At 46.7% G+C, this 27213-nt stretch overlaps 1 protein-coding gene across 2 annotated transcripts in view; it reads left to right on the forward strand.

Annotated features, from left to right (window-relative positions):
- Nucleotides 1-473: 473 nt before the first annotated feature.
- LOC126982390 (TBC1 domain family member 9-like) overlaps nucleotides 474-27213 on the forward strand; it is a 51031-nt gene continuing 24291 nt past the window's right edge. The window contains exons 1-11 of one of the 2 annotated variants that reach the window (XM_050834404.1): nucleotides 474-572; nucleotides 8151-8322; nucleotides 9306-9442; nucleotides 11431-11574; nucleotides 12761-12947; nucleotides 15120-15196; nucleotides 15684-15737; nucleotides 18441-18524; nucleotides 24574-24694; nucleotides 25467-25687; nucleotides 26233-26336. In XM_050834404.1, coding sequence (XP_050690361.1) covers nucleotides 529-572; nucleotides 8151-8322; nucleotides 9306-9442; nucleotides 11431-11574; nucleotides 12761-12947; nucleotides 15120-15196; nucleotides 15684-15737; nucleotides 18441-18524; nucleotides 24574-24694; nucleotides 25467-25687; nucleotides 26233-26336 — 1345 coding nt within the window. In that variant the 5' untranslated portion in view covers nucleotides 474-528. Of the gene's footprint in view, nucleotides 573-8150; nucleotides 8323-9305; nucleotides 9443-11430; nucleotides 11575-12760; nucleotides 12948-15119; nucleotides 15197-15683; nucleotides 15738-18440; nucleotides 18525-24573; nucleotides 24695-25466; nucleotides 25688-26229; nucleotides 26337-27213 lie in introns of those variants that run through there. The other variant, XM_050834403.1, reaches the window with a different exon arrangement.

Genomic DNA, 27213 nt, shown 5'->3' on the forward strand with positions numbered 1-27213 from the left:
CAAGCTTAGTACGACAATCTGGCAAGGGCGCCATCTGTGGAGAGCCCAGGAATGCCACGTTATCGTACTCACCACACCGGATTTTCCTATTTCTAACGCATAACAATTATAAAAAACCCTCTATAATTAACATTTTTAGCAACAACTAGAAATGGGTATCGTTAGTTTTATGGGTGTAACGGGTTTTGGTCCGAAATAAGCGAATATAAAAAGCTGAGTACGACAATCTGGCAAGGGCGCCATCTGTGGAGAGCCCAGGAATGCCACGTTATCGTACTCACCACACCGGATTTTCCTATTTCTAACGCATAACAATTATAAAAAACCCTCTATAATTAACATTTTTAGCAACAACTAGAAATGGGTATCGTTAGTTTTATGGGTGTGATGAGTTTTGGTCCGAAATAAGCGAATATAAGAAGCTGAGTACGACAATCTGGCAACGCTGGGAGAGAAGAAGCCAAGTCGCGTAGTGTCAACAAAGAACAGCTGATGGGGGCGGCGGCGCGGCTGTGACAGGGAGATAAGATGTGGATTAAGCCCGAGGAGGTGCTGGTGGCCGGGGGGTTCTGGTAAGCACGGACACACTAATTCCTCACTCATATTGTCCATCATATATAACATACGGGGTGGCAGAGACGCTGGTGGCTTAGTGGCCCTGGGAGTGGCATGGTACGTGTGAGGGGCTGGCTTATGGTATTTTCTCTCTCTCTCTCCCTCTTTTTCACTTTATCTATCTACACACAGTTGTCTATCGAGAGGTGGAGAACATTGGGAAAGAAGTCACTATCACCACCATCATCGCCATCATTATCACCATTATAAAAGAAATACCTTGACCCAAACTTGTATAGCACACGTCTAAGATGGGGAGGCGGTGGCTGAATGTATAGCGTGACGGCGCCGCGTTCAGGATGACGTGAGTTCAATCCCCTCATGCTTTATTTTCAGTCACGGTGAAGCAGCACACTGGTTTTCTCTTCGTGTGTCGTTCCCCATTGTTGTGCACTAAGCATTGCCTTTTGAAGGGTTAAAAGTGCATCATCCACCACATATGAAAGCTCTGACAATTTTTGACCTCCAGAATAAAATTTGTAGGATATTGCTGGTGGTGACGAGGAGCTGCAAGTCAAAGAAAACTCCCTAACTTGAACTGCTGCCAACTGATTATTACTTACGTGGCTCCAATACAGTGAACATTTGGTAATTGTGGAGATTCACTACGCGCCTCAGAAATACAATGTTATGCCTCCGTATTATAGTTAAGGGACGATATACATGTCCCTTAACAATAATATGAAGGTGGAAAAACGTAAAAGTAAAGAAAAAGTGGGAAAGGTCGTGAAAAGGCACATTATACATACGCGCGCTGTGTTTTGGTGTCAGCTCTTGGTCTTGCAGTATAGCAGTGTTGCCAACGATCCGGTTAGCGATGGCACGCTTAGTTAGCCATTACTTTATCGCTGATAACAAAATCGGATTATCGACCATCTGCTACTTATTTAAATATATATTGGTATCTTCGTTACTTTTGTAACCAAACTAGCGATAATCGCTACTTTTTTTCCACCTCTCAGAAAAAAATGTTGTCTCCCTACTGCACATGCGTGGCCCGGTGTTGTATGAAAAAACTTCGGGGTATGAAATATCTTCGGTGATGAGATTTCATACTTATATCATGAAAATTAAAACACCTGGTTATTTTTTTTATGCTACTCAAAAATCAATATATCATAGAGAAAAATCATTTAACTTTGCCCCCAAAATGATTATTCACTGCCTCAAATTTGATATTCCATATTCGTTTGTGAGCATGCCATGATACTGAAGGCACCCGGTGTTGTGTTATTTGGTGTCCCATCGTCAAAAGCTGGCGCTGTTTACAAACACTGGTCTCTCGTGAACTGCGCATGCTCAGACCAGTAAAATCTGAACAGTCTCACAATGCTTTTTAACATTAAGAGTTGCTGGTGCTGAAGCTGAATCAAACATACAGTACCACCACCTCGCTGTTTATAGAGCGACACAAGTGTCTGTACCCTAGAAACAGCGAGGATGGTGGTAGGTACTGTATGTCTGATTCAGCCTTCCAGCAACTCTTAATTACGGTTTAAAATCTTTGAGACTGTACAGGTTCACATCTGCTGGTCTGAGTGCAGCACCGCTCATCTAGAGACCAGTGTTGTTTGACGGTTGGGACGTGGGGACGGACAACATAACAACAGTTCAGGCATTTCTAGTATTACTATATCATTCATAGTCAACGCATGGTGGTTTTAAGGTTTGTAAGTTTCCTAAAATACAGGGGCGTATCTTTAACTTATTCAATTCAGCATTCTAGTATTACCCGTCCATAGATGCGTGTCCAGCGTGTGGGTTTAAGGTTTTAAAGTTTCCTAAAATACAGATAATGAAAATTTGAATTCATCAATGTTGTTCTATCTGAAATATCAATATAGTATCGTTTTCGCCTACCGGACTTATCGCTAGCTAGTATCGGAATTGTGGATTTATATCGGTTATCGGTTATCGCCTATATTTGTGTCTAGTTAACGAATATCGGTTAAGTTTTTCATTATCATTATCAGTTATCGGTTATCGGGAATAAGGTTTTCTGTTATCGTGCCCAGCTATGAGCCCACGCATGTGAGACCAGGTCCACCACGCGTGACTATTTTTTTTTAGAAGACGCACCTTTACCTAATACTCTACCCGGCCCAAACCTTCACAAAACCGTTTGGGTAAAGGTGCTTGTTCCAAAAAAGATAAAAATAACCATGCGTGGTGGACCTGGTCTCACATGTGTGGGCTAATGGTTAACTAAACGTACCATCGCTAACCTAGCATACCATCGCTAACCTAGCATACCATCGCTAACCGGATCGTTGGCAACACTGCTCACCTTCCAATACTGCCGCCACCAAAACACAGCGCATGTATGTATAATGTACCTTTTCACGACCTTTACCACATTTATTTTACTTTTAAGTTTTTCCGCCTTCATATTATGCTTAAGGGACATGTATTTCATCCCTTAACTATAATATGGAGGCGTAATATCATATTTTGGAGGCGTGTAATGAATCTCCACAATTACCAAATATTTTCCTAATACAACAGAGCCATAATTATATCAGGGTGATTCAGTGATACGATCGTCTCTGGAATACCCCATTGGGAATTACTCATTTCATTAAGCTCAGCCTTTTAGGGAGTCTGTTGAGAAGTGGAGTGGTGCTGGATGAGCCGGCTTGTCCCCTGCAGATCTGTGTCACGGGACCGTATATACTTGGGCTATATGGAGCAACTCACCTGGAACCTTACATATGTACAACCAAAGACTTAACCGTAAAGGCCGTAGGAAGGAATGATGGTAATTTGACTCAGGAGCAGAGGCTGACAAAGAGGAATGTAAAGAAAACAGGAGAAAGACAGGAAGCAGAAGAGGAGATGAGTGGAATATGGCAAAGATTAGGAGGAGAAAAACACTGACGAATGGCTGGATAACTAGAAGGAGGGAAGGGAAGAACAGTGATAAAGAAGAATGTAAAGAAAACAGGAGAAAGACAGGAAGCAGAAGAGGAGATGAGTGGAATATGGCAAAGATTAGGAGGAGAAAAACACTGACGAATGGCTGGATAACTAGAAGGAGGGAAGGGAAGAACAGTGAGTAAGAGGAATGTAATGAAAACAGGAGAAAAACAGGAAGCAGAAGAGGAGATGAGTGGAATATGGCAAAGATTAGGAAGGAGGAAAACACTGACGAATGGCTGAGTAACTAGAAGGAGGGAAGGGAAAAACAGTGAGTAAGAAGAATGTAAAGAAAACAGGAGAAAGACAGGAAGCAGAAGAGGAGATGAGTGGAATATGGCAAAGATTAGGAGGAGAAAAACACTGACGAATGGCTGAATAACTAGAAGGAGGGAAGGGAAGAACAGTGAGTAAGAAGAATGTAAACAAAACAGTTGAGACAGAGAGGGAAGGAAAGGAGGAAAGGAGAGGGATGGGAAGGATAAGGAGATGGAAAACTGGCGAATGGCTGGATAACTAGAGGGAGGGAAGGGAAAAACAGAGATTAAGAGGAATGTAAGGAAAACAGTTGAGACAGAGAGGTAAGGAAAGGAGGAAGTGAGAGAGATGGGAAGGATAAGGAGGAGAAAAACTGGTGAATATGTGGATAACTAGAAGGAGGGAAGGGAAAAACTGATAAAGAAGAATGTAAGGAAAACAGTTGAGACAGAGAGGGAAGGAAAGGAGGAAGTGAGAGGGATGGGAAGGATAAGGAGGAGAAAAACTGGTGAATGGCTGGATAACAAGAAGGAAGGAAGGAAGAACAGTGAGTAAGAAGAATGTAAGGAAAACAGTTGAGACAGAGAGGGAAGGAAAGGAGAGGGATGGGAAGGATAAGGAGATGGAAAACTGGTGAATGGCTGGACAAAGAGAAGGAAAGAAGGGGAAAACAGTGATTAAGAAGAATGTAAACAAAACAGTTGAGACAGAGAGGGAAGGAAAGGAGGAGAGGGATGGGAAGGATAAGGAGATGGAAAACTGATGAATATGTAGATGAATAAAAGGAGGGAAGGAAAAAACAAGTATTCGACAGACTATTTCAGAATACGAATACTTTTCCCTCTTATTGATAGTCTTCTACCTCTTAAATTCCGCCGCCATGTTGCCTCTCTTTCTATCTTCTATCGATGTTTCCACGCTGACTGCTCTCCTGAACTTCCTAACTGCATGCCTCCCCCCCTCCCACGGCCCCGCTGCACACGACTTTCTACTCATGCTCATCCCTATACTGTCTGAACCCTTTATGCAAGAGTTAACCAGCATCTTCACTCTTTCATCCGTATACTGTCCAAACCCCTTATGCAAGAGTTAACCAGCATCTTCACTCTTTCATCCCTATACTGTCCAAATCCCTTATGCAAGAGTTCACCAGCATCTTCACTCTTTCATCCCTATACTGTCCAGACCCCTTATGCAAGAGTTAACCAGCATCTTCACTCTTTCATCCCTATACTGTCCAAATCCCTTATGCAAGAGTTAACCAGCATCTTCACTCTTTCATCCCTATACTGTCCAAACCCCTTATGCAAGAGTTAACCAGCATCTTCACTCTTTCATCCCTATACTGTCCAAATCCCTTATGCAAGAGTTAACCAACATCTTCACTCTTTCATCCCTATACTGTCCAAACCCTTTATGCAAGAGTTAACCAGCATCTTCACTCTTTCATCCCTATACTGTCCAAATCCCTTATGCAAGAGTTAACCAGCATCTTCACTCTTTCATCCCTATACTGTCCAAACCCTTTATGCAAGAGTTAACCAGCATCTTCACTCTTTCATCCCTATACTGTCCAAACCCCTTATGCAAGAGTTAACCAGCATCTTCACTCTTTCATCCCTATACTGTCAAACACCCGTATGCAAGAGTTAACCAGCATCTTCACTCTTTCATCCCTATACTGTCCAAACCCCTTATGCAAGAGTTAACCAGCATCTTCACTCTTTCATCCCTATACTGTCCAAACCCCTTATGCAAGAGTTAACCAGCATCTTCACTCTGTCATCCCTATACTGTCCAAACCCCTTATGCAAGAGTTAACCAGCATCTTCACTCTTTCATCCCTATACTGTCCAAATTTATGCAAGAGTTAACCAGCATCTTCACTCTTTCATCCCTATACTGTCCAAACCCCTTATGCAAGAGTTAACCAGCATCTTCACTCTTTCATCCCTATACTGTCCAAACCCCTTATGCAAGAGTTAACCAGCATCTTCACTCTTTCATCCCTATACTGTCCAAACCCCTTATGCAAGAGTTCACCAGCATCTTCACTCTTTCATCCCTATACTGTCCAAACCCCTTATGCAAGAGTTAAGCAGCATCTTCACTCTTTTATCCCTATACTGTCCAGACCCCTTATGCAAGAGTTAACCAGCATCTTCACTCTTTTATCCCTATACTGTCCAGACCCCTTATGCAAGAGTTAACCAGCATCTTCACTCTTTCTTCCCTGTGCTGTCCAAACCCCTTATGCAAGAGTTAACCAGCATCTTCACTCTTTCTTCCCTGTGCTGTCCAAACCCCTTATGCAAGAGTTAACCAGCATCTTCACTCTTTCATCCCTATACAGTCCAAACCCCTTATGCAAGAGCTAACCAGCATCTTCACTCTTTCTTCCCTGTGCTGTCCAAATCCTTTATGCAAGAGTTAACTAGCATCTTCACTCTTTCATCCTTATACTGTCCAAACCCCTTATGCAAGAGTTAACCAGCATCTTCACTCTTTCATCCCTTTACTGTCCAAACCCCTTATGCAAGAGTTAACCAGCATCTTCACTCTTTCATCCCTTTACTGTCCAAACCCCTTATGCAAGAGTTCACCAGCATCTTCACTCTTTCATCCCTATACTGTCCAAATCCCTTATGCAAGAGTTAACCAGCATCTTCATTATTTAATCCCAATACTCACCAAATCCCTTATTGAAGAGTTAACCAGCATCTTCACTCTTTCATCCCTATACTGTCCAAACCTTATGCAAGAGTTAACCAACATTCCACTCTTTCATCCCTATACTGTCCAAAACCTTTATGCAAGAGTTAACCATCATATTCACTATTTCATCACTATACTGTCCAAATCCCTTATGCAAGAGTTAACCAGCATCTTCACTCTTTCATCCCTATACTGTCCAAACCCTTTATGCAAGAGTTAACCATCATCTTCACTCTTTCATCCCTATACTGTCAAAATCCATTATGCAAGAGTTAACCAGCATCTTCACTCTTTCATCCCTATACTGTCCAAACCCCTTATGCAAGAGTTAACCAGCATCTTCACTCTTTCATCCCTATACTGTCCAAACCCTTATGCAAGAGTTAACCAGCATCTTCACTCTTTCATCCCTATACTGTCCAAACCCCTTATGCAAGAGTTAACCAGCATCTTCACTCTTTCATCCCTATACTGTCCAAATCCCCTATGCAAGAGTTAACCAGCATCTTCACTCTTTCCACCTCACGCTGGTAAACTCTGGAACAATCTTCCTTCATCTGTATTCTCCTGCCTACGACTTGAATCCTCAAGAGGAGGCATCAGGACACCCTCCTCCCGAATTGACCCCATCTTTTTCGCCACCTCTTTTGATTATTTTTAGGAGCAGCGAGTAGCGGCTTTTTTATTATTAGTTTTTTGTGCCCTTGAGCTGCCTCCTTTGTTGTAAAAAAAATGTTTGCTGGTAATAATGGTTTCTCCCACTTAGCATTCACTGTTGCTGAAATTACTTGAACCATAACAATGAATCCATTTGGCACTAAAGTGCTATTTCCTCACATTGTGCAGGTATCCCTCCCTAATTACATAAGTGAAATGTAACAGGAGGCATTATATACAAATTTCCAACAATTTCCCTAAACACTGGGGCTTCTGTGGTGCAGTGGTTAGCACACTAGCTCACAACCGAGAGAGCCCCGGTTCATTCCCAGGTGGAGGGAAAAATTTGGGCTGCCTGGATACCCCACGCCTCCTGTCCACCCAGCAGGTACCAGGTATTAATCGGGGTTGTGTCCCGCCTCCTCACCACCCCTTCTCCTATAATTCCTTCCCCTTCTGTCTCTCTCCGGCATATGACCACAGATGTTGCACTGACTAAACGAAACTTTCCAACTGTTCCCTTCTCCTATAATTCCTTCCCCTTCTGTCTCTCTCCGGCATATGACCACAGATGTTGCACCCACTAAACAAAACTTTCCAACTGTTCCCTTCTCCTATAATTCCTTCCCCTCCTGTCTCTCCCCGGCATATGACCACAGATGTTATGCCCACTAAACTAAACTTTCCAACTGTTCCCTTCTCCTATAATTCCTTCCCCTTCTGTCTCTCTCTAGCATATGACCACAGATGTTGCGCCGACTAAACAAAACTTTCCAACTTTTTTGTGATATTTAGGTATATTTAGTAGTATAATTTGTAAGGGAAACAGTGGTATTAACTATTCAAGGTTATTTCAGGTATTTAACTCCCCATATGGTAGTCGGAAAAGCCAGTTAAAGGGCAGACTAAACCAAACTTTCCACCTTCTCCCGTCTCCACCATTCCCCTTGCGGTAGATGATTGTTTTAAGTTGTCTTTCTCCTCCACAGGGACACAGAGGTGGCCAACACATTCTTCCTGCTGCAGCAGAGGAAGGGTTCGGGCAGCGCCACCTCACGCGGCCTGGCGGGGCTGCTGGTGGGGACGCTGGACTCAGTCTTTGACACCAAGCCTCCACCCTACCGCATCCTGCACCGCACACCGTCCTCTGAGCTTTTACACTGAAAGGCGTCACGCTTCACACTGGCTGGCGGCGGCCTTTGCTTGGTTTGGCTTAGCCTGTAGAGCGGCTGCCTTGTAGATTTACAGTTGTCCCTCAAATAGTACAGGGGTAGGGACCCAGGACTCCCGGACTATTCAAAAATCCATATAAAATTAGTGCCCCACCTCCCGGAACGTCCCGAGTGCTCTCAAACGCATGACGCGGCACGTCTGCTGGCTCCCGGCTTTGAGAGGTGGGGTGCCTCCGTGCTGTGATGCTGTCATCAGCAAATATGGCGGCCCAAACAAACACATATAAGTGCTTCCATTGCATTCCACCTCTCTGTGCCACCATAACCACTGCAGCTTCCTTTTCATCCTCTGTTGCAAGGAGTTGGTCAGCCGGGACAGCTGGTAATGCATGTTAAACGTTGCAAGGAAGATCAGCGTACGCCATTTTGCTGCGAGTGAGACGCCGTTACCATAGCAACGACGAGGCTTAGTAAAAGGACGGCCTTTATCTCCACTCCTGCAGCACTCTTGCAGCACGGGCAGTCACTGCGGCAAGAATTTCCTTTACACAACATGTGATAGACACAGCGATGAACACTGCCCTCATTCACGTGGTGTGCTGCTCTCCCTACCACAACGTAACTCATCCAAAAACATAACTTCTCCTAAATCTGAATCCTTCTGCAAGGTGCACACTTTCTTGAATGCTTTGGGTGCTTTCAGCAGGTGTTTTGGTACAACAGTGTTGCCACTCACACTGTAAACCGTTCTATTGGAAACCATACTATTGGTAACCGTACTATTGGAAACTGTACTATTTGAGGGACGACTGTATTTGTTTTAGTCTAGTTGACACAGCTGCTGGGGATGGCCACCACTTTGCTTGCACCATTCCAGAACTATTTCGCAGATTAATTTATCTATTATTTTTGTGATATTTAGGTGTATTTAGCCGGGGTGAAAGGGTTAACTTCCCACTCCTTCCGTCCCCAGTGGTGGCCGTGTCGCTCAAGAAGGAGGAGATAGACGAGAACTGGACGTGGCTGGAGCGGAACTTGATGAGCATCCTGGCCACCTTCGACCAGGATGAGGACGTCACTGACTTTGTGCGCTGCAAGATTGAGTCCCTGTCGCCAACTCCACGACGGGCCGACTCCGCTCCAGCAATCAGGCAAGCTAAGCAGTGGGGGGTGGGGGGGGGGAAGGATGGGATAGGGAGGGATAGGATGGGCTAGCAGTCATCATCATCATCATCACTTATTTTATTTTATTTATTTTTTTTTTTTTCTATGTGTAAGCCTGTAGTGCCAGTAGGCTTGCTTGAGGGGCCAGGATGGTGTTCGGCCCCAGCCCGTCATGGCGCAGGCAAGTGTTTATAGTGGCGCCATCTTCTCTTGGCTCATGCTGCCCCCCGGAACTCCTTCTTGATTCACTTGGACGGTTTCCTCTAGAGTCCGGGTTGATGGGTGGTCTTCAGGACAGCATGTGGGTAGTTTTAAGCCACTCGGCGGTGACTGAAAAATCCCAGGTGGTAGCGTGGGGATTCGAACCCGCGTCGTCCATCACGCGGTGAATGTGGGCCCGGCACGCTACCACTCAGCCACAGCCTACCCAATTTGGCGTCCATTTCTTCCCTATGGTGGGGGATATGAGCCTCCTCCACTGTTGCCGGTCCATAGCCATTTCTTCCGTGTGTTCAGCCTCCTCATATCTTCCTCCACCTTTACCTTTCTCCACGTCCTCCTTGGCTTTCCTGACATGATGGAACATTTGTGTTGTTATTGTGGACTCGGATATACAGGTAACTCTTGATTTCCGCGAGTATTGTGTCCTTGAAGAGGTCTCGTAAATCCAAAACAATGTAGTAAATCCAACAAGAGGTAGGTTTGTACAGGTAACTCTGGATTTCTGTGAGTCTTGTGTCCTTGAAGTGGTCTCGTAAATCCAAAACAATGTAGTAAATCCAACAAGAGGTAGGTTTGTACCTTTATTGCCTACTGTATCACTCTGACTCCTCTCCCTCTCGTGGTTCCTCCTCTGGCTGCCCTTCCCCTCGTGGTAGCACAGCAGCGAGGGTGTTGTTGTTGTTGTTGTTGAGCAGCGTGGGTACTGTATTGTTGTTCAAGTGGCGCGCGGGAAGAACTGAGCTCAGCTGTGTGGCCGTGTGAGTCCAGTTGCGTGAGACATCTGGTGGACACTCCATAAAATATCGCGTAGAAGTGAAAAAAAACGTGTAAATTTAACATCTATTTGGATTTTGGACCACGCGATATTTAAAAAACACGTACACCAAGCTTGCGTGAATCAAGAGTTACCTGCATGTAAAACTCATCCAGTATGAAGCAGATGTAGAGGAGAGCCTGAAGGTGGTAGCTGGGACGGAGCAGAAAGGCAAACCAACGCAAAGGTCACACGGACATCACACGAAGGTCACACGATCCCAATTTCAACACTCATTTCACATTATCGGAAGACGAGACACATCACGGACACTCCTTTATGTACCGAGGAATTCAACATCAGGAGTAAGGGAAAAAGTTTTGTTATTTTGTATCATATATCCTCCTTTTATCAGACTCATAGATAGATAGATAGATAGAAAGAAGTATTGAGAGAGAGAGAGAGAGAGAGAGAGAGAGAGAGAGAGAGAGAGAGAGAGAGAGAGAGATCACTGTTTACCTTATACTCTATGATGCGTTTAAAAAAAAATAGGCCTATGGAGATGGTGCTATTTTATTTCCTCATAAAAAAAGGTTCTATAAACATTATTAGTAAAAAAATTAAAGTCAAAATTGTATAGATAGACAGATAGATAGAAATAGATTGATTGATTGATAGATAGACAGATAGAAAGAAGTATTGAGGAGCGATACAAAGCAGGAAAAGTTCAAAATAATAATAATGATAATAATAATAATAATAATAATAATAATAATAATAATAATGAGTAAGGGCAAGGGCGCCATCTATCGGGAGCTGTGTGTTGCCAAATTATCGTACTCACTGCATTGTATTTAACATTTTCAAGCCTCAAACTCTCGTACCTTCACAAATAACGACACAAAACATTCCACGGACACTCATTTATGTACCGAGGAATTCAACATCAGGATTAAGAGAAAAAGTGTTGTTAATCTGTGTCATGTATAATCCTGTGTTTCCAGACCCGGACTCGGAGACCTTCAAGGCAGTCTCCTACAAGTTCCGCAAGCTGTTCAACATGCCAGAGGGAGAGAAGCTCGTCAATTACTACTCCTGCAGGTGTGTGTGTGTGTGTGTGTGTGTTAGTGGATGTGTGTGTGTGTGTGTGTGTGTGTGTGTGTGTGTAGTATACAGGACCGAACCTCAAGCTGGGATAGTCCTCTCTCTCCCAATGTTTGTCCAGTTCTTCCTTAGTTTTACAGACCCTGCCCACTTCAACAATGTCCTCAGTGTTGTGTGTGTGTGTGTGTGTGTGTGTGTGTACCCAGTTGTGATATACTGCAAATAAGTCACGTTCATCTGAATTGCTTTAAACTAACTACCATGTTTTAAATTGAACAACCTCTCATTGCATTCCTTTCCCTCTCATGTTCCTCCTCCCTGTCATGTCTGTCCCTCCCCCACAGCTTCTGGCACCACAGACTCCCACGGCAGGGCTGGCCTTACCTCAGTGTTCATCATCTCCTTGCGTTCCTTTCCCTCTCATTTTCCTCCTCCCTGTCATGTCTGTCCCTCCCTCCCTCACAGTTACTGGCACCACAGACTCCCACGGCAGGGCTGGCCTTACCTCAGTGTTCATCATCTCATTGCATTCCTTTCCCTCTCATTTTCCTCCTCCCTGTCATGTCTTTCCCTCCCTCCCTCACAGTTACTGGCACCACAGACTCCCATGGCAAGGCTGGCCTTACCTCAGTGTTCATCATCTCATTGCATTCCTTTCCCTCTCATATTCCTCCTCCCTGTCATGTCTGTCCCTCCCTCCCCCACAGCTACTGGCACCACAGACTCCCGCGGCAGGGCTGGCTGTACCTCAGTGTTCATCATCTCATTGCATTCCTTTCCCTCTCATTTTCCTCCTCCCTGTCATGTCTGTCCCTCCCTCCCCCACAGTTACTGGCACCACAGACTCCCACGGCAAGGCTGGCTGTACCTCAGTGTTCATCATCTCATTGCGTTCCTTTCCCTCTCACATTCCTCCTCCCTGTCATGTCTGTCCCTCCCTCACAGCTACTGGCACCACAGACTCCCACGGCAGGGCTGGCCTTACCTCAGTGTTCATCATCTCATTGCGTTCCTTTCCCTCTCACATTCCTCCTCCCTGTCATGTCTGTCCCTCCCTCACAGCTACTGGCACCACAGACTCCCACGGCAGGGCTGGCTGTACCTCAGTGTTCATCATCTCATTGCGTTCCTTTCCATCTCATTTTCCTCCTCCCTGTCACGTCTTTCCCTCCCTCCCTCACAGTTACTGGCACCACAGACTCCCGCGGCAGGGCTGGCTGTACCTTAGCGTCAATTACCTGTGCTTCTACTCCTTCCTGCTGGGCAAGGAGACGAGGGTCATCATCCGCTGGCGGGACGTGACGCTGCTGGACTGCACCAACGCGCTCATCTTCCCCGACAGTATTCGCGTCTCCACCCGCGACCATGAGGTGGGTGTGTGTGCCTGCTTCCATGGTGGTGTGTGGTGTACAGGGCCTGAGCTACATGTGCACTCATGACTTCATAGATATTTGTCCAGGTTTTTCTTAACCCGTTGAACACGAGGACGAGTATGCTGCCCTGCGTGCCTGCATCATATCTGAAGACGTGCGTCCTGGCTCGCTTTAGCCAATATACAAGTTATTTTATCTTTATATTCATGCTTACATCTCAAAACTATCAATTAATTTATGTTTCTTTATGTGCACCATTTAATTCTGCATGTTTTCATATATAATACATGATGATTATGTTGAGTTTATGGCTGAAAACTTGTTATATTCAATAGCGACATTTGAAATTTGGCCCACACGGCGATCCTGGGTACGGCATGGGGCGCTGTTTTGGTCCAGCCATAGTGAGTTTCTTTACGTGTACCATTTAATTTTGCATGTTTTCATATATAATACATGATGATTGTGTTGAGTTTATGGCTGAAAACTTGTTATATTCAACAGCAACATTTGAAATTTGGCGCGCGGCGATCTCGGATACGACGCAGGGCGCTGTTTTGGCCCGGCCGTAGTGAAGGGGTTAACTTTCTGCACACACTCTTTGCCTCCACCACTTAATTCTAATATTCTGATTTGTGTTGTGTGTGTGTGTGTGTGTGTGTGTGTGTGTGTGTGTGTGTGATGTGACGTGGATGGCCGAGGGTTAGTGAATGACTGTATATTGGTTACTTTAGAACCCCACCTTCTCTCACCTCTCCTCTCAGGCCGTGGTCTTGTGTCACGCCCTGAGAGCTGCATTTTCTCTTTGCCTCTATTCTCCAACACGTCCTCTGCGTGTATCCAAACACACGAGAAATTAAGCAAGACCAGGAGAGGGTATTCGCCGCCTGCCTGGGATTGAACCCGGGACCAGCGTGACGGGAGAACCGCCCCTTACCGAGTCAGCCAAAGAGGTACCCCCCCCCCACCCACCCCCCTGGCTAAGTGGGTTATGGGAGGCTCGTTCATCAGGCATAGTCGCCACACTACACGAGGAAAGAACTGTGAGGTCATTTTTATCATTTCTTTTCTTATTCCATCCTGTTCATCATCTACTTAATTATACTTCCAGTTTTTCCTTCATATCTTTCTCTCCCTTCATTTTTCCTCCCCCTTCTGGTCAAAAACTATATTCTTTCTATCTCTCTATCTCTTCTCTTCTCTCTCTGTAACTCCACAAAATCTCAGGGGCTTCGTGGTGCAGTGGTTAGCATGCTCAGCTCACAATCCGGGTTCGATTCCCGGGTGGGGTGGAAAAATTTGGGTGGCTTTTCCGATGCCCTACGCCCCTGTCCACCCAGCAGTGTACCAGGTATTAATCAGGGTTTGTGTTCCGTCTCCTGGGGCCTGTTCCCTTCTCGTATAATTCCTTCCCCTTCTGTCTCTCTCCGGCATATGACCACAGATGCTGCGCCGACTAAACCAAACTTTACAACTGTTCCCTTCTCCTATAATTCCTTCCCCTTCTGTCTCTCTCCGGCATATGACCACAGATGTTGCGCCCACTAAACAAAACTTTCCAAACTTTTCTGGTTAAAAAATATATTCTCTCTCTCTCTCTCTCTCTCTCTTCTCTCACTGTAACTCCACATAATTCTCCACATAATAAGAGCAATGGGTGTCTGGATGTGTGTGTGGAGTCTGGATGTGAATGGGTGAGGATCAGTGAGTGAGTGGTTATTTTTATTATTATTATTATTATTATTATTATTATTATTATTATTATTTATTTATTTATTTATTTATTTATTATTTTTTTTTTTTTACGTGTATGCGTATAGCACTGGTAGGCTTGCTTGAGGGGCCTGGATGGTAGTTGGCCCCAGCCTATCATGGAGCAGGCAAGTGTTTATAGTGGCGCCATCTTCTCTTGGCTCATGCTGCCCCCCGGAACTCGTTCTTGATTCACTTGGACGGTTTCCTCTAGAGTCCAGGTTGATGGGTGGTCTTCAGGACAGCATGTGGGTAGTTTTAAGCCACTCGGCGGTGACTGAAAAATCCCAGGTGGTAGCGTGGGGATTCGAACCCGCGTTGTCCATCACGCGGTGAATGTGGGCCCAGCACGCTACCACTCAGCCACCGCCTACCCTACCCCTCCGCATACTCAGAAGTTGTTGTTTTCCCCCACAGCACTACTTCTCCATGCTGCTCAGGAAGAAGGAAACCTATGAGCTAATGGAACAGCTTGCAAACATGGCTATGAAGCAGTGAGTTACTTGACCCATTGTTGTGTTCATTCTTTTCTCCTTCATGCTTGTCAGGGGTTTAATAGAGTATGTTTGAGGTCATCTACAGCACAGTTCACAAGTAGTTTTTTCTCTTTGCGTGGGGGGGGCTTCGTGGTGCAGTGGTTAGCACACTCGCCTCACAACCGAGAGAGCCCGGGTTCGATTCCCGGGCGGAGTGGAAAAATTTGGGCGGGTTATCCGATACCCTACGCCCCTGTCCACCCAGTAGTGTACCAGGTATTAATCGGGGGTTGTGTCCCGTCTCCTGGGGTCTGTTCCCTTCTCCTGTGATTCCTTCCTCTTCTGTCTCTCTCTGGCATATGACCACAGATGTTGCACCCACTAAACAAAACTCTCTCTCTCTCTCTCTCTCTCTCTCTCTCTCTCTCTCTCTCTCTCTCTCTCTCTCTCTCCATATCTTGTGCTTCATAACATTATTTAAAACTCACTCAGTCCTTTTTTTCAGACTGATCAACGATGAGGAGTTTTCGGAAGACAAAGATTTGCTGACAAAAGTTAGGTGAGTGGTCAGCAGAGGCTTGGCGCAATATAAGATTAACCCTTTCCTTGCCAAACACTCGCAGCGAGCACTAGTGTAACTTGGCGGTGGTGCTAAATGCTTGCTGTGAGCTCCACCCGCACTCATATTTCCCGTGCATGAGAGTGTTCCAACACTATTTCTCACACCACAGCATTGCCAATTCAGTGGGTTTTCCATGAAATTTGGTAGAAAATCATATCAGTCTAGCGCGGAAAAGCGCAGAAAATCTACGGACAAGCAACTGGTGGATGATGTTGACCAATATAGCGACATTTTTGCATAGCTTCACCTATCACCTGACTGATATTTTGACCAAATACAGTCGTCCCTCAAATAGTATGGGTGTTAGGGACCCAGGACCTCTGTACTATTAAAAAATCTTTATAAAATTAGTGCCCCCGTAGAAACCCTCCTGGGCACTCCTACGGAATCCGGGTCCCGCCTGGCTCAGCCGTTACCCACGGGACCAAGTTGCCAGTTATGCATTTTCTGCTGCTGTCACAGTGCAGTGTTTCCACGCTGGGGGGTCCCGTTAGAGGTCAGGTAATTTAACATTCGGTTGGAGTAGTTCAAATATGCGTCCCTCAACTATATAACATGGATGCGTAATGTTGTATTTTGGAGGCGCGGAGTCAGTCTCCACAATTACTGTTTGGTATCTTGTTTCAAGTATGAATTAGAGAGCAATAGAAACTGTGGTAGAGAGTAAGAGAGAGTGTGAGTGTATGACACGGCTCGCTGGCTGACAGTGTGGAAGGCAGCGCTGCCAGGATGGCTCACTTGTCCAGCGTGGAAACACTACACCAAAAAATGCAGAACTGGCAACTTTTGCCGGCAAGTAGAAACTGAGCCAGGCGGGAAACCCAGATTCCATAGTAGTGGCCACTCCTGCCCACCAATTTCTTGTTTAAGGTAAGGAAATGGCCATTTATGTGTTTATAATACGTTAATTTATGAACAAACAGAAAAGGACGCCCTTTATCTCCACTCCTGCAGCACTCTTGCAGCACGGGCAGTCACTGCGGCAAGAATTTCTTTTACACAACATATGATAGACACAGTGATGAACACTGCTCTCATTCACGTGGTGTGGTGCTCTCCCTACCACAACGTAACTCATCACAAAACTTAACTTCTCCTAAATCTGAATCCTTCTGCAAGGTGCACACTTTCTTGAACGCTTTGGGTGCTTTCAGCAGGTGTTTGGGTGGAACAGTGTTGCCACTCACGCCATGGCTACTTGGTGCGACGAGCGGGAAATTTTTAAATCCTAAAATAATTCTTCATGACATTCCATATAAAACCAAAACCGGACTATTGGAAACCGTACTATTTGAGGGACGACTGTAATTATAAATATTGCAGTTGTCAATACTGCCCTGCCAGCACCCCATCATCAAGAGATCTACAGTAGTTGCCTTATGGCTGACCGTCGCGCACACATAAATGTATGTCTTCACAGGCAACACCCCCTGAACGTGCCTGTACTCTTGCAGGAGAGGCTTACATTACTGAATCGTGTAGATCTTGGCCTCCTCTTTCCAATGGTGTTTTGTTTTGTAACTGTGATTAATAGTTTTTGAGATACAACAGTTAAAAGAGATCCCCTTCCCCTGCTGGGGTGCCCGAGCGCGCCTGAGGGGATGGTCTCGTTGTGAGCGCTTAGCCAGGAAAGGGTTAAGGGGATCATCTGCCTGTTACTCCTGAATGCAAACTTTTTGGGGCTCCTCAGAATGTTTTTCCTATGCCTGTTATTATTATTATATTGAAATATTAACAACATGAAGGTTTGCAGAAATTTGGAAGAAGAGTGCTAGGATTTGACACTCCCTTGAGGCCAAATAGTCCTTCTCTTACACACTTTTCATTTCTTGTTGTGTATGAATTGTTGGGACGGAAAAAAAAGAAAAATGTTTAGATAAAAGAAAAAAATAGGAAGATGATAGACAGATGGATAGATAGATAGCTGTTTGTCCTGAGAATAGTGACCCCTAACTGTAATATAATCTTCCATCTGAGAGAGCCCGGGTTCGATTCCCGGGCGGAGTGGAAAAATTTGGGCGGCTTTTCCGATACCCTACGCCCCTGTCCACCCAGCAGTGTACCAGGTATTAATCGGGGTTGTGTCCGCCTCCTGGGGTCTGTTCCTTCTCCTATAATTCCTTCCCTTCTGTCTTTCTCCAGCATATGACCACATATGGTGCGCACACTAAACCAAACTTTCCAACTGTTCCCTTCTCCTATAATTCCTTCCCCTTCTGTATTTCTCCTGCATATGACCACAGATGTTGCGCCCACTAAACCAAACTTTCAACTGTTCCTTCTCCTATAATTCCTTACACTTCTTTCTCTCTCCGGCATATGACCACATATGTTGCTCCCACTAAAACAAACTTTCCAACTGTTCCTTCTCCTATAATTCCTTCCTTCTGTCTCTCTCCGGCATATGACCACAGATGTTGCGCCCACTAAACCAAACTTTCCAACTGTTCCCTTCTCCTATAATTCCTTCCCCTTCTGTCTCTCTCCGGCATATGACCACAGATGTTGCGCCCACTAAACCAAACTTTCCAACTGTTCCCTTCTCCTATAATTCCTTCCCCTTCTGTCTCTCTCCGGCATATGACCACAGATGTTGCGCCCACTAAACCAAACTTTCCCAATCTTTTTTTCCGTTCACAGCAAGAAAGTGCCGAAGAAGCCGTCATTCCTCAAGCGAGATTTGGACGCCCGTGCTCACTCTGACGCATACCGCAGCAAATTCAGGTACGTGGGGGTGATGGTAGTGGTGGTGGTGGGGGTGGTTTGGGGAGGTGGATGATAGTAATGTATTGTATTGTGGAGTGTGTGTGTGTGTGTGTGTGTGTGTGTGTGTGTGTGTGTGTGTGTGTTTACCTAATTGTAGTTTTACAGGCTTGGGCCATATTCAGAAACCAGGGTGTAAGCCCGAGGGTGTAGCTCCTTATAACCTGGAGACTTACACCCTCCGGACAAGGGAAGGGTGTAGCTCATAGAGGGAAGGGTGTAGCTCATGGAGGGAAGGGTGTAGCTCATGGAGGGAAGGGTGTAGCTCATGGAGGGAAGGGTGTAGCTCATGGAGGGAAGGGTGTAGCTCATGGAGGGAAGGGTGTAGCTCATGGAGGGAAGGGTGTTGCTCATGGAGGGAAGGGTGTAGCTCATGGAGGGAAGGGTGTAGCTCATAGAGGGAAGGGTGTTGCTCATGGAGGGAAGGGTGTAGCTCATGGAGGGAAGGGTGTAGCTCATAGAGGGAAGGGTGTAGCTCATAGAGGGAAGGGTAGCTCATGGAGGGAAGGGTGTAGCTCATGGAGGAAGGGTGTTGCTCATGGAGGGAAGGGTGTAGCTCATAGAGGGAAGGGTGTAGCTCATGGAGGGAAGGGTGTAGCTCATGGAGGAAGGGTGTAGCTCATGGAGGGAAGGGTGTAGGTCATTGAGGGAAGGGTGTAGCTCATGGAGGGAAGGGTGTAGCTCATGGAGGGAAGGGTGTAGCTCATGGAGGGAAGGGTGTTGCTCATAGAGGGAAGGGTGTAGCTCATGGAGGGAAGGGTGTAGCTCATGGAGGGAAGGGTGTAGCTCATGGAGGGAAGGGTGTAGCTCATGGAGGGAAGGGTGTTGCTCATGGAGGGAAGGGTGTAGCTCATGGAGGGAAGGGTGTAGCTCATGGAGGGAAGGGTGTAGCTCATGGAGGGAAGGGTGTAGCTCATGGAGGGAAGGGTGTTGCTCATGGAGGGAAGGGTGTAGCTCATCGAGGAAGGGGTGTAGCTCATGGAGGGAAGGGTGTAGCTCATGGAGGAAGGGTGTAGCTCATGGAGGGAAGGTGTAGCTCATAGAGGGAAGGGTGGAGCTCATGGAGGGAAGGGTGTAGCTCATGGAGGGAAGGGTGTAGCTCATGGAGGGAAGGGTGTAGGTCATGGAGGGAAGGGTGTAGGTCATGGAGGGAAGGGTGTAGCTCATAGAGGGAAGGGTGTAGGTCATGGAGGGAAGGGTGTAGGTCATGGAGGGAAGGGTGTTGCTCATGGAGGGAAGGGTGTTGCTCATGGAGGGAAGGGTGTAGCTCATGGAGGGAAGGGTGTAGCTCATGGAGGGAAGGGTGTAGGTCATGGAGGAAGGGTGTAGGTCATGGAGGGAAGGGTGTAGCTCATAGAGGGAAGGGTGTAGGTCATGGAGGGAAGGGTGTAGGTCATGGAGGGAAGGGTGTTGCTCATGGAGGGAAGGGTGTAGCTCATGGAGGGAAGGGTGTAGGTCATGGAGGGAAGGGTGTTGCTCATGGAGGGAAGGGTGTTGCTCATGGAGGGAAGGGTGTTGCTCATGGAGGGAAGGGTGTTGCTCATGGAGGGAAGGGTGTTGCTCATGGAGGGAAGGGTGTAGGTCATTGAGGAAGGGTGTTGCTCATGGAGGGAAGGTGTTGCTCATGGAGGGAAGGGTGTAGCTCATGGAGGGAAGGTGTTGCTCATGGAGGGAAGGGTGTTGCTCATGGAGGGAAGGTGTAGCTCATGGAGGGAAGGGTGTAGCTCATGGAGGAAGGGTGTAGCTCATGGAGGGAAGGTGTTGCTCATGGAGGGAAGGGTGTTGCTCATGGAGGAAGGGTGTAGCTCATGGAGGGAAGGGTGTTGCTCATGGAGGGAAGGTGTTGCTCATGGAGGGAAGGGTGTAGCTCATGGAGGGAAGGGTGTTGTTCATGGAGGGAAGGGTGTTGCTCATGGAGGGAAGGGTGTAGCTCATGGAGGAAGGGTGTTGGTCATGGCGGGAAGGGTGTTGGTCATGGAGGGAAGGGTGTAGGTCATGGAGGGAAGGGTGTAGCTCATGGAGGGAAGGGTGTTGCTCATGGAGGGAAGGGTGTAGCTCATGGAGGGAAGGGTGTAGCTCATGGAGGAAGGTGTTGCTCATGGAGGGAAGGGTGTTGCTCATGGAGGGAAGGTGTAGCTCATGGAGGAAGGGTGTAGCTCATGGAGGGAAGGTGTAGCTCATAGAGGAAGGTGTAGCTCATGGAGGGAAGGGTGTAGCTCATAGAGGGAAGGTGTAGGTCATAGAGGGAAGGTGTAGCTCATAGAGGAAGGGTGTTGCTCATGGAGGGAAGGGTGTAGCTCATAGAGGGAAGGGTGTAGCTCATGGAGGGAAGGGTGTAGCTCATGGAGGGAAGGTGTAGCTCATGGGGAAGGGTGTAGCTCATAGAGGGAAGGTGTAGCTCATGGAGGGAAGGGTGTAGCTCATAGAGGGAAGGGTGTAGGTCATGGAGGGAAGGGTGTAGCTCATAGAGGGAAGGGTGTAGCTCATGGAGGGAAGGGTGTAGCTCATAGAGGGAAGGGTGTAGGTCATGGAGGGAAGGGTGTAGGTCATGGAGGGAAGGGTGTAGCTCATGGAGGGAAGGGTGTAGCTCATGGAGGGAAGGGTGTAGCTCATGGAGGGAAGGGTGTAGGTCATGGAGGGAAGGGTGTTGCTCATGGAGGGAAGGGTGTAGATCATAGAGGGAAGGGTGTAGCTCATGGAGGGAAGGGTGTTGCTCATGGAGGGAAGGGTGTAGCTCATGGAGGGAAGGGTGTTGCTCATGGAGGGAAGGGTGTAGCTCATGGAGGGAAGGGTGTTGCTCATGGAGGGAAGGGTGTAGCTCATGGAGGGAAGGGTGTAGGTCATGGAGGGAAGGGTGTAGCTCATAGAGGGAAGGGTGTAGGTCATGGAGGGAAGGGTGTAGCTCATAGAGGGAAGGGTGTAGGTCATGGAGGGAAGGGTGTAGCTCATAGAGGGAAGGGTGTAGGTCATGGAGGGAAGGGTGTAGGTCATGGACGCTAATGTTCATAATATGTGACGTCTGGTGACTTAAGTGCAGTGGTGACTTAAGCACAGTGGTGACTTAAGTGCACTGGTGACTTAAGCACAGTGGTGACTTAAGCGCACAGTGGTGACTTAAGCGCACTGGTGACTTAAGCGCACAGTGGTGACTTAAGCGCACTGGTGACTTAAAGGCAGTGGTGACTTAAGTGTTACTGACAGCAGAAAGGTAGACATTGGAAAAGCCAAACACGGCCTTGCCTGCGTGGCGTGCCGTGGGCGGGGCAGAGGCAGGCGACGGTGTACACCCCACGGCAGACTTAATTGTTACAGTGTTGCTGCGCCACATTCTACACCTTAATAGCCAAACCATCAAAAACAACACCATGTACAACAGTTTCTTCTGATGTTTTTATATTTTGATCTTCATTGGCATCCCTGAATACATCGTTTCCCCTTTTTCCTCACCCGAAGCATTTCTGGTGAAAGCGAAGGTTGTAACGGGCTTGTCAGGAGGCGTTTAAAGGGTGTTGATTAAGACTTCAGCTTCCTTAAGCGCTGAAGTCTTAATGAACACCCTTTAAACGCCCCCCGACAAGCCCATTACAAGGTTAGACTCGTTCAAAACACAAAAAAAACATGGGATAAAGCTTGTCTATATAGGGAAATGCACACTGGTCCTAAACTTCAGTATTACCGAATGTATTTTTGTCCCTGAGTCAATAAAATCATGGGTGCTGGCCGGCCGTGGTCTGACTGAGGATGTAAACACCTTAATACCTAAACCATCAAAAACAACACCATGTACAACAGTTTCTTCTGATGTTTTTATGTTTTGATCTTCATTGACATCGCTGAATTCATACATCGTTTCCCCTTTTTCCTCACCCGAAGCATCTCTGGTGAAAGCGAAGGTTGTAACGGGCTTGTCGGGGGGCGTTTAAAGGGTGTTGATTAAGACTTCAGCTTCCTTAAGGCTTAATTAAGCTGAAGTCTTAATCAACACCCTTTAAACGCCCCCCGACAAGCCCGTTACAAGGTTAGACTCGTTCAGAACACAAAAAAAACATGGGATAAAGCTTGTCTATATAGTGAAATGCAGACTGGTCCTAAACTTCAGTATTACCGAATGTATTTTTGTCCCTGAGCCAATAATATCGTGGGTGCTGGCCGGCTGACTGAGGATGTAAACACACGCGACCCATGTACCATCTCGCTTTTATGGAAGAATCTTGCCTCTACATGCTTTCGTTTTTTTGTCAAGAAACACTAATTAGGACATATTTCACGTCAATATAAAGAAGGTTGTAAGATCTACACCACCTCCATCAAGGTTGTAACGTACATCCTCCTGACACCTATTTTATAACCTCCCGGATGTTTCCTGAATTCGGGTGTAAGGGTCGGACGCTGCACCTCGGCCTCACAATGTTGTAAGGCTGGTATTTCAAGACTCCTTCCCTTCTCACATCATCTCTTTCTAACTGTCAAAGATGGGGTCATTCGGGTTCTAATGAGTGTTTCTTTAGGTTCACGGTACAGAGGAAGGGTCAAACTACCACCAGGGTCATAAAACTACTCCTGGAAATGCCCACAACTCCCGCGAAAGCCTTGTCAAATATGTGTTTCTTAGGTTCATGGTACAGAGGAAGGGTCAAACCACCACCAGGGTCATAAAACTACTCCTGGAAATGCCCACAACTCCTACGAAAGCCTTGTCAAATATGTGTTTCTTAGGTTCACGGTACAGAGGAAGGGTCAAACTACCACCAGGGTCATAAAACTACTCCTGGAAATGCCGACAACTCCTACGAAAGCCTTGTCAAATATGTGTTTCTTAGGTTCATGGTACAGAGGAAGGGTCAGACTACCACCGGGGTCATAAAACTACTCCTGGAAATGCCCACAACTCCTATGAAAGTCTTGTCAAATATGTGTTTCTTAGGTTCACGGTACAGAGGAAGGGTCACACTACCACCAGGGTCATAAAACTACTCCTGGAAATGCCCACAACTCCTACGAAAGCCTTGTCAAATAGGTGTTTCTTAGGTTCATGGCACAGAGGAAGGGTCAAACTACCACCAGGGTCATAAAACTACCCCTGGAAATGCCCACAACTCCCGCGAAAGCCTTGTCAAATAGGTGTTCTTGGGCAGCGAATTGTCTTATAATCCGCCCCTAAGTGTTTTCTGAATATGGCTTTACGCTGGTGTGGTCCCGTCTCCGTATCTACATTTATCCAACTGTTCCTTAAGGCTTTGCACACTCCTCGCCGATACTGCATCCTCACTTAGTCTGTTCCAAACCTCTATATTTCTTTGCGGGAAGCTATATTTCCTTATGTCTCTCAAGCATCTTCCCTTCCTCAAGTTTCTACTGTGTCCTTTTGTGTTCCTGGTGGTAAATCCTTCCCCCATTTTCCGCAATAATTTGTAGATTTGTATTAGGTCTCCCCATTCTCCTCTTTGTTCTGGTGTTGGTAGGTCCATTTCCTTCAGTCTTTCCTGGTGTGTCAATCCCTCAAGCTCCGGAACCAATTTTCGTTGCCATCCTTTGTGTTCTTTCTAGTTTCTCGATGTGTTTCTTCTTATGGGGAAACCACACTGCCTCCCCATATTCCAACTTTGGCCTGATCTTAGTGGTAATTCATTTGTTTATCATATCCCGTGTGTGTGTGTGTGTGTGTGTGTGTGTGTGTGTGTTTCCTCGACCCTGTAACGCTCTCTCAAGGGGAGGTCATCAGTACGCTCCTCCATTTGAATTATCTCTATACGTCATCTCATGTTATACTTTACAAGGCAGTTTATTCCAGGCCTTTCCTGTATCTTGTTTTGCCTGTGATGGAGAAGATTGTATGTTTCCCCTGTTATCCGGAGGAGGAGGAGGAGGAGGAGGAGGAGGGAAGGAATGCGAAAATTGATGAAATATATATCGGAATAAGTACATATGTGTTTGTGTGTGTGTGTGTGTGTGTGTGTGTGTGTGTGTGTGTGTGTGTGTGTGTGTGTACCCATGCCACATCTCCCTCCAGATTGCCACTTACGGAGAAGCTGGACGGCTCAACTTCCTGCTGTATGTGGGCGCCCTACAAGAAGTCCTACATCAGCGGAACACTCAGCATATCCCTCAACTACATCTGTTTTGAGAGCAGGGTAAGGCACACACACTCACTCACACACACACACACACACACACACACACACACACACACACCTTGGTCATTTATCTATTATCTAGTCTACTCGTGATATGACCTAACCAACTCCACTCTTTATATTTTCAATTGTTCTGAGGTTATCTTCAATATATTTTTGCCTGTTTCCTAATCCATGGGGTGCTTCGTGGTGCAGTGGTTAGCACACTCGGCTCACAACCTGGGTTCGATTCCCGGGCGGAGTGGAAAGATTTGGGCGGCTTTTCTGATACCCTACGCCCCTGTCCACCCAGCAGTGTACCAGGTATTAATCGGGGGTTGTGTCCCGTCTCCTGGGGTCTGTTCCCTTCTCCTATAATTCCTTCCCCTTCTGTCTCTCTCCGGCATATGACCACAGATGTTGCGCCCACTAAACCAAACTTTCCAAACTTTCCCCTTCTGTCTCTCTCCGGCATATGACCACAGATGTTGCGCCCACTAAACCAAACTTTCCAAACTTTCCCCTTCTGTCTCTCTCCAGCACATGACCACAGATGTTGCGCCCACTAAACCAAACTTTCCATACTTTCCCCTTCTGTCTCTCTCCGGCATATGACCACAGATGTTGCGCCCACTAAACCAAACTTTCCAAACATTGTACTCACTGCTCAAACTCTGTACAGCTTTTCAAAATCAATGACCTGCTCTCTCGCCCTCTCAATTACCCTTAACCTTTCCAGCATCCACTCTCAGCTTTCTCCCCTGTCAAACCCTGTCAAACTCATCCCCAGATCGCCAACCTTGTCAGTGTGGTTTGCCCGCTACGAGAGGTTCAGAGCGTTGAGAAGGCGGACAGCATCAAGGGCAACAGTGATGTGAAGAATGTTGTGTTCGTCTGCACCGCCCAGAACTCATCGCTGTCCAATACCTTCCTCTTCACGGATGTAGGAGACAGGGACTTCGTCATCAACAAGCTTTCGGAGATGCTGGGCAAGAGTATCCCAACTAAGAAGTATGTATGAGGCTCTAATAGAAGGGTACGAGGGTGATATACAGACCACAGTAAAGCTTTTTTTTATTTTCTGATTTTTTTGAAGCCCGTCATGGTGCAGGCAAGTGTTTATAGTGGCGCCATCTTGCCTGGCTCAAGCTGCCCCCCAGAACTCCTTGATTCACTTGGACGGTTTCCTCTAGAGTCCGGGTTGATGGGTGGTCTTCAGGACAGCATGTGGGTAGTTTTAAGCCACTCGGCGGTGACTGAAAAATCCCAGGTGGTAGCGTGGGGATTCGAACCCGCGTCGTACATCACGCGGTGAATGTGGGCCCAGCACGCTACCACTCAGCCACCGCCTACCCTGTGCTGATGAGTGGCTGTGTCCCCTCTTTGCTAGGTTACTGAATATCCCCCTAACAATTATCTTCCTCTTAGGGGCCGAGCAAGCAAACCATAGTATTACATTCATCAAGTTAAGCTTTTGTATTGGAAGATTAATAACTTGATAAACAAACACACAACCTCAGTCTACTCACCCCGCCTTCCCCCCCCCTCCCCAGCAGTGTGTTGCCAGACGGGATGATGGTGGTGGGTGGCGAGCGTTCCGCCAGCCGCTCCAACTCAGTGAGCGAGGACAAGAGTGAAGTGGTCAGCCTCAGCAGCCTCAGTGAGTGGCCAGTGTGTTGAGTGCGTGTCTCGCCCAAAAAAAATAAAAAAACGACAACATTTTTTTTTTATTTTTATTTTTTATTTTTTTTTTACAGCTGAGGAGACAGTTCAAGGGGGTAAAAAAAATATTATAAAAAAAAAAAAAGCCCGCTACTTACCACTCCTGAATGAATTATGAGACTTCGAGACAAGAGGCCACCTGCCAGCCTGCCCCACTTAACGCTTCTCTTCCTGCCTCACAGGATGTCGGGTTCCAATCTGTAAGGAACGGAGCCAAACCGAAGCAGGCAAGCAAGGATTTACTGACCCCCACTACCCTCAATAGGTTCCAGGTGCTGGCAGACACCATGGAGGATGAGTTCGAGACTCGCCTAGTTGGGGACTCCATGGTGCGTGGCCAGCTGGTTGAGTTCTGTGGTCGTTCATCAAACGGCCGCAGAAAACGTTACTGCTATCCAGGTGCCAGACTGGACGACATCACCGCAGCGTGCGATGATGTCACGAGAAATGCCGACCGAAACACCCTCTTTGTCATTCATGCGGGGATGAATGACGTACAGACAACCCTTTCTGAGGAACTGCTTGAGAAATACCGCCGCATGATCAAGCAGTATAAACGCAAAACGCATGCCGGTAACATCATAATCTCAGGAATCCTCCCGAGGGTCGGTGCCGAATCTAGCTTTTACAGTAAGGCCTTCAGCACAAACAACAGACTTCAGTCCCTCTGCTCACAAGAAAACGTCCAGTTCGCCAACTTGTGGAACAGTTTTTACTACGATTCAGACTTGTTCCTTCCTGATGGCATCCACTTAAACCCTGTTGGAGCAGCCCGTCTCGGGAGGCTGCTCTGTGACCAAGTGGCTCTTCCAAAG

The sequence above is a fragment of the Eriocheir sinensis genome, chromosome 50 (assembly GCF_024679095.1).
Source record: "Eriocheir sinensis breed Jianghai 21 chromosome 50, ASM2467909v1, whole genome shotgun sequence".
Lineage (NCBI taxonomy): Eukaryota > Metazoa > Arthropoda > Malacostraca > Decapoda > Varunidae > Eriocheir > Eriocheir sinensis.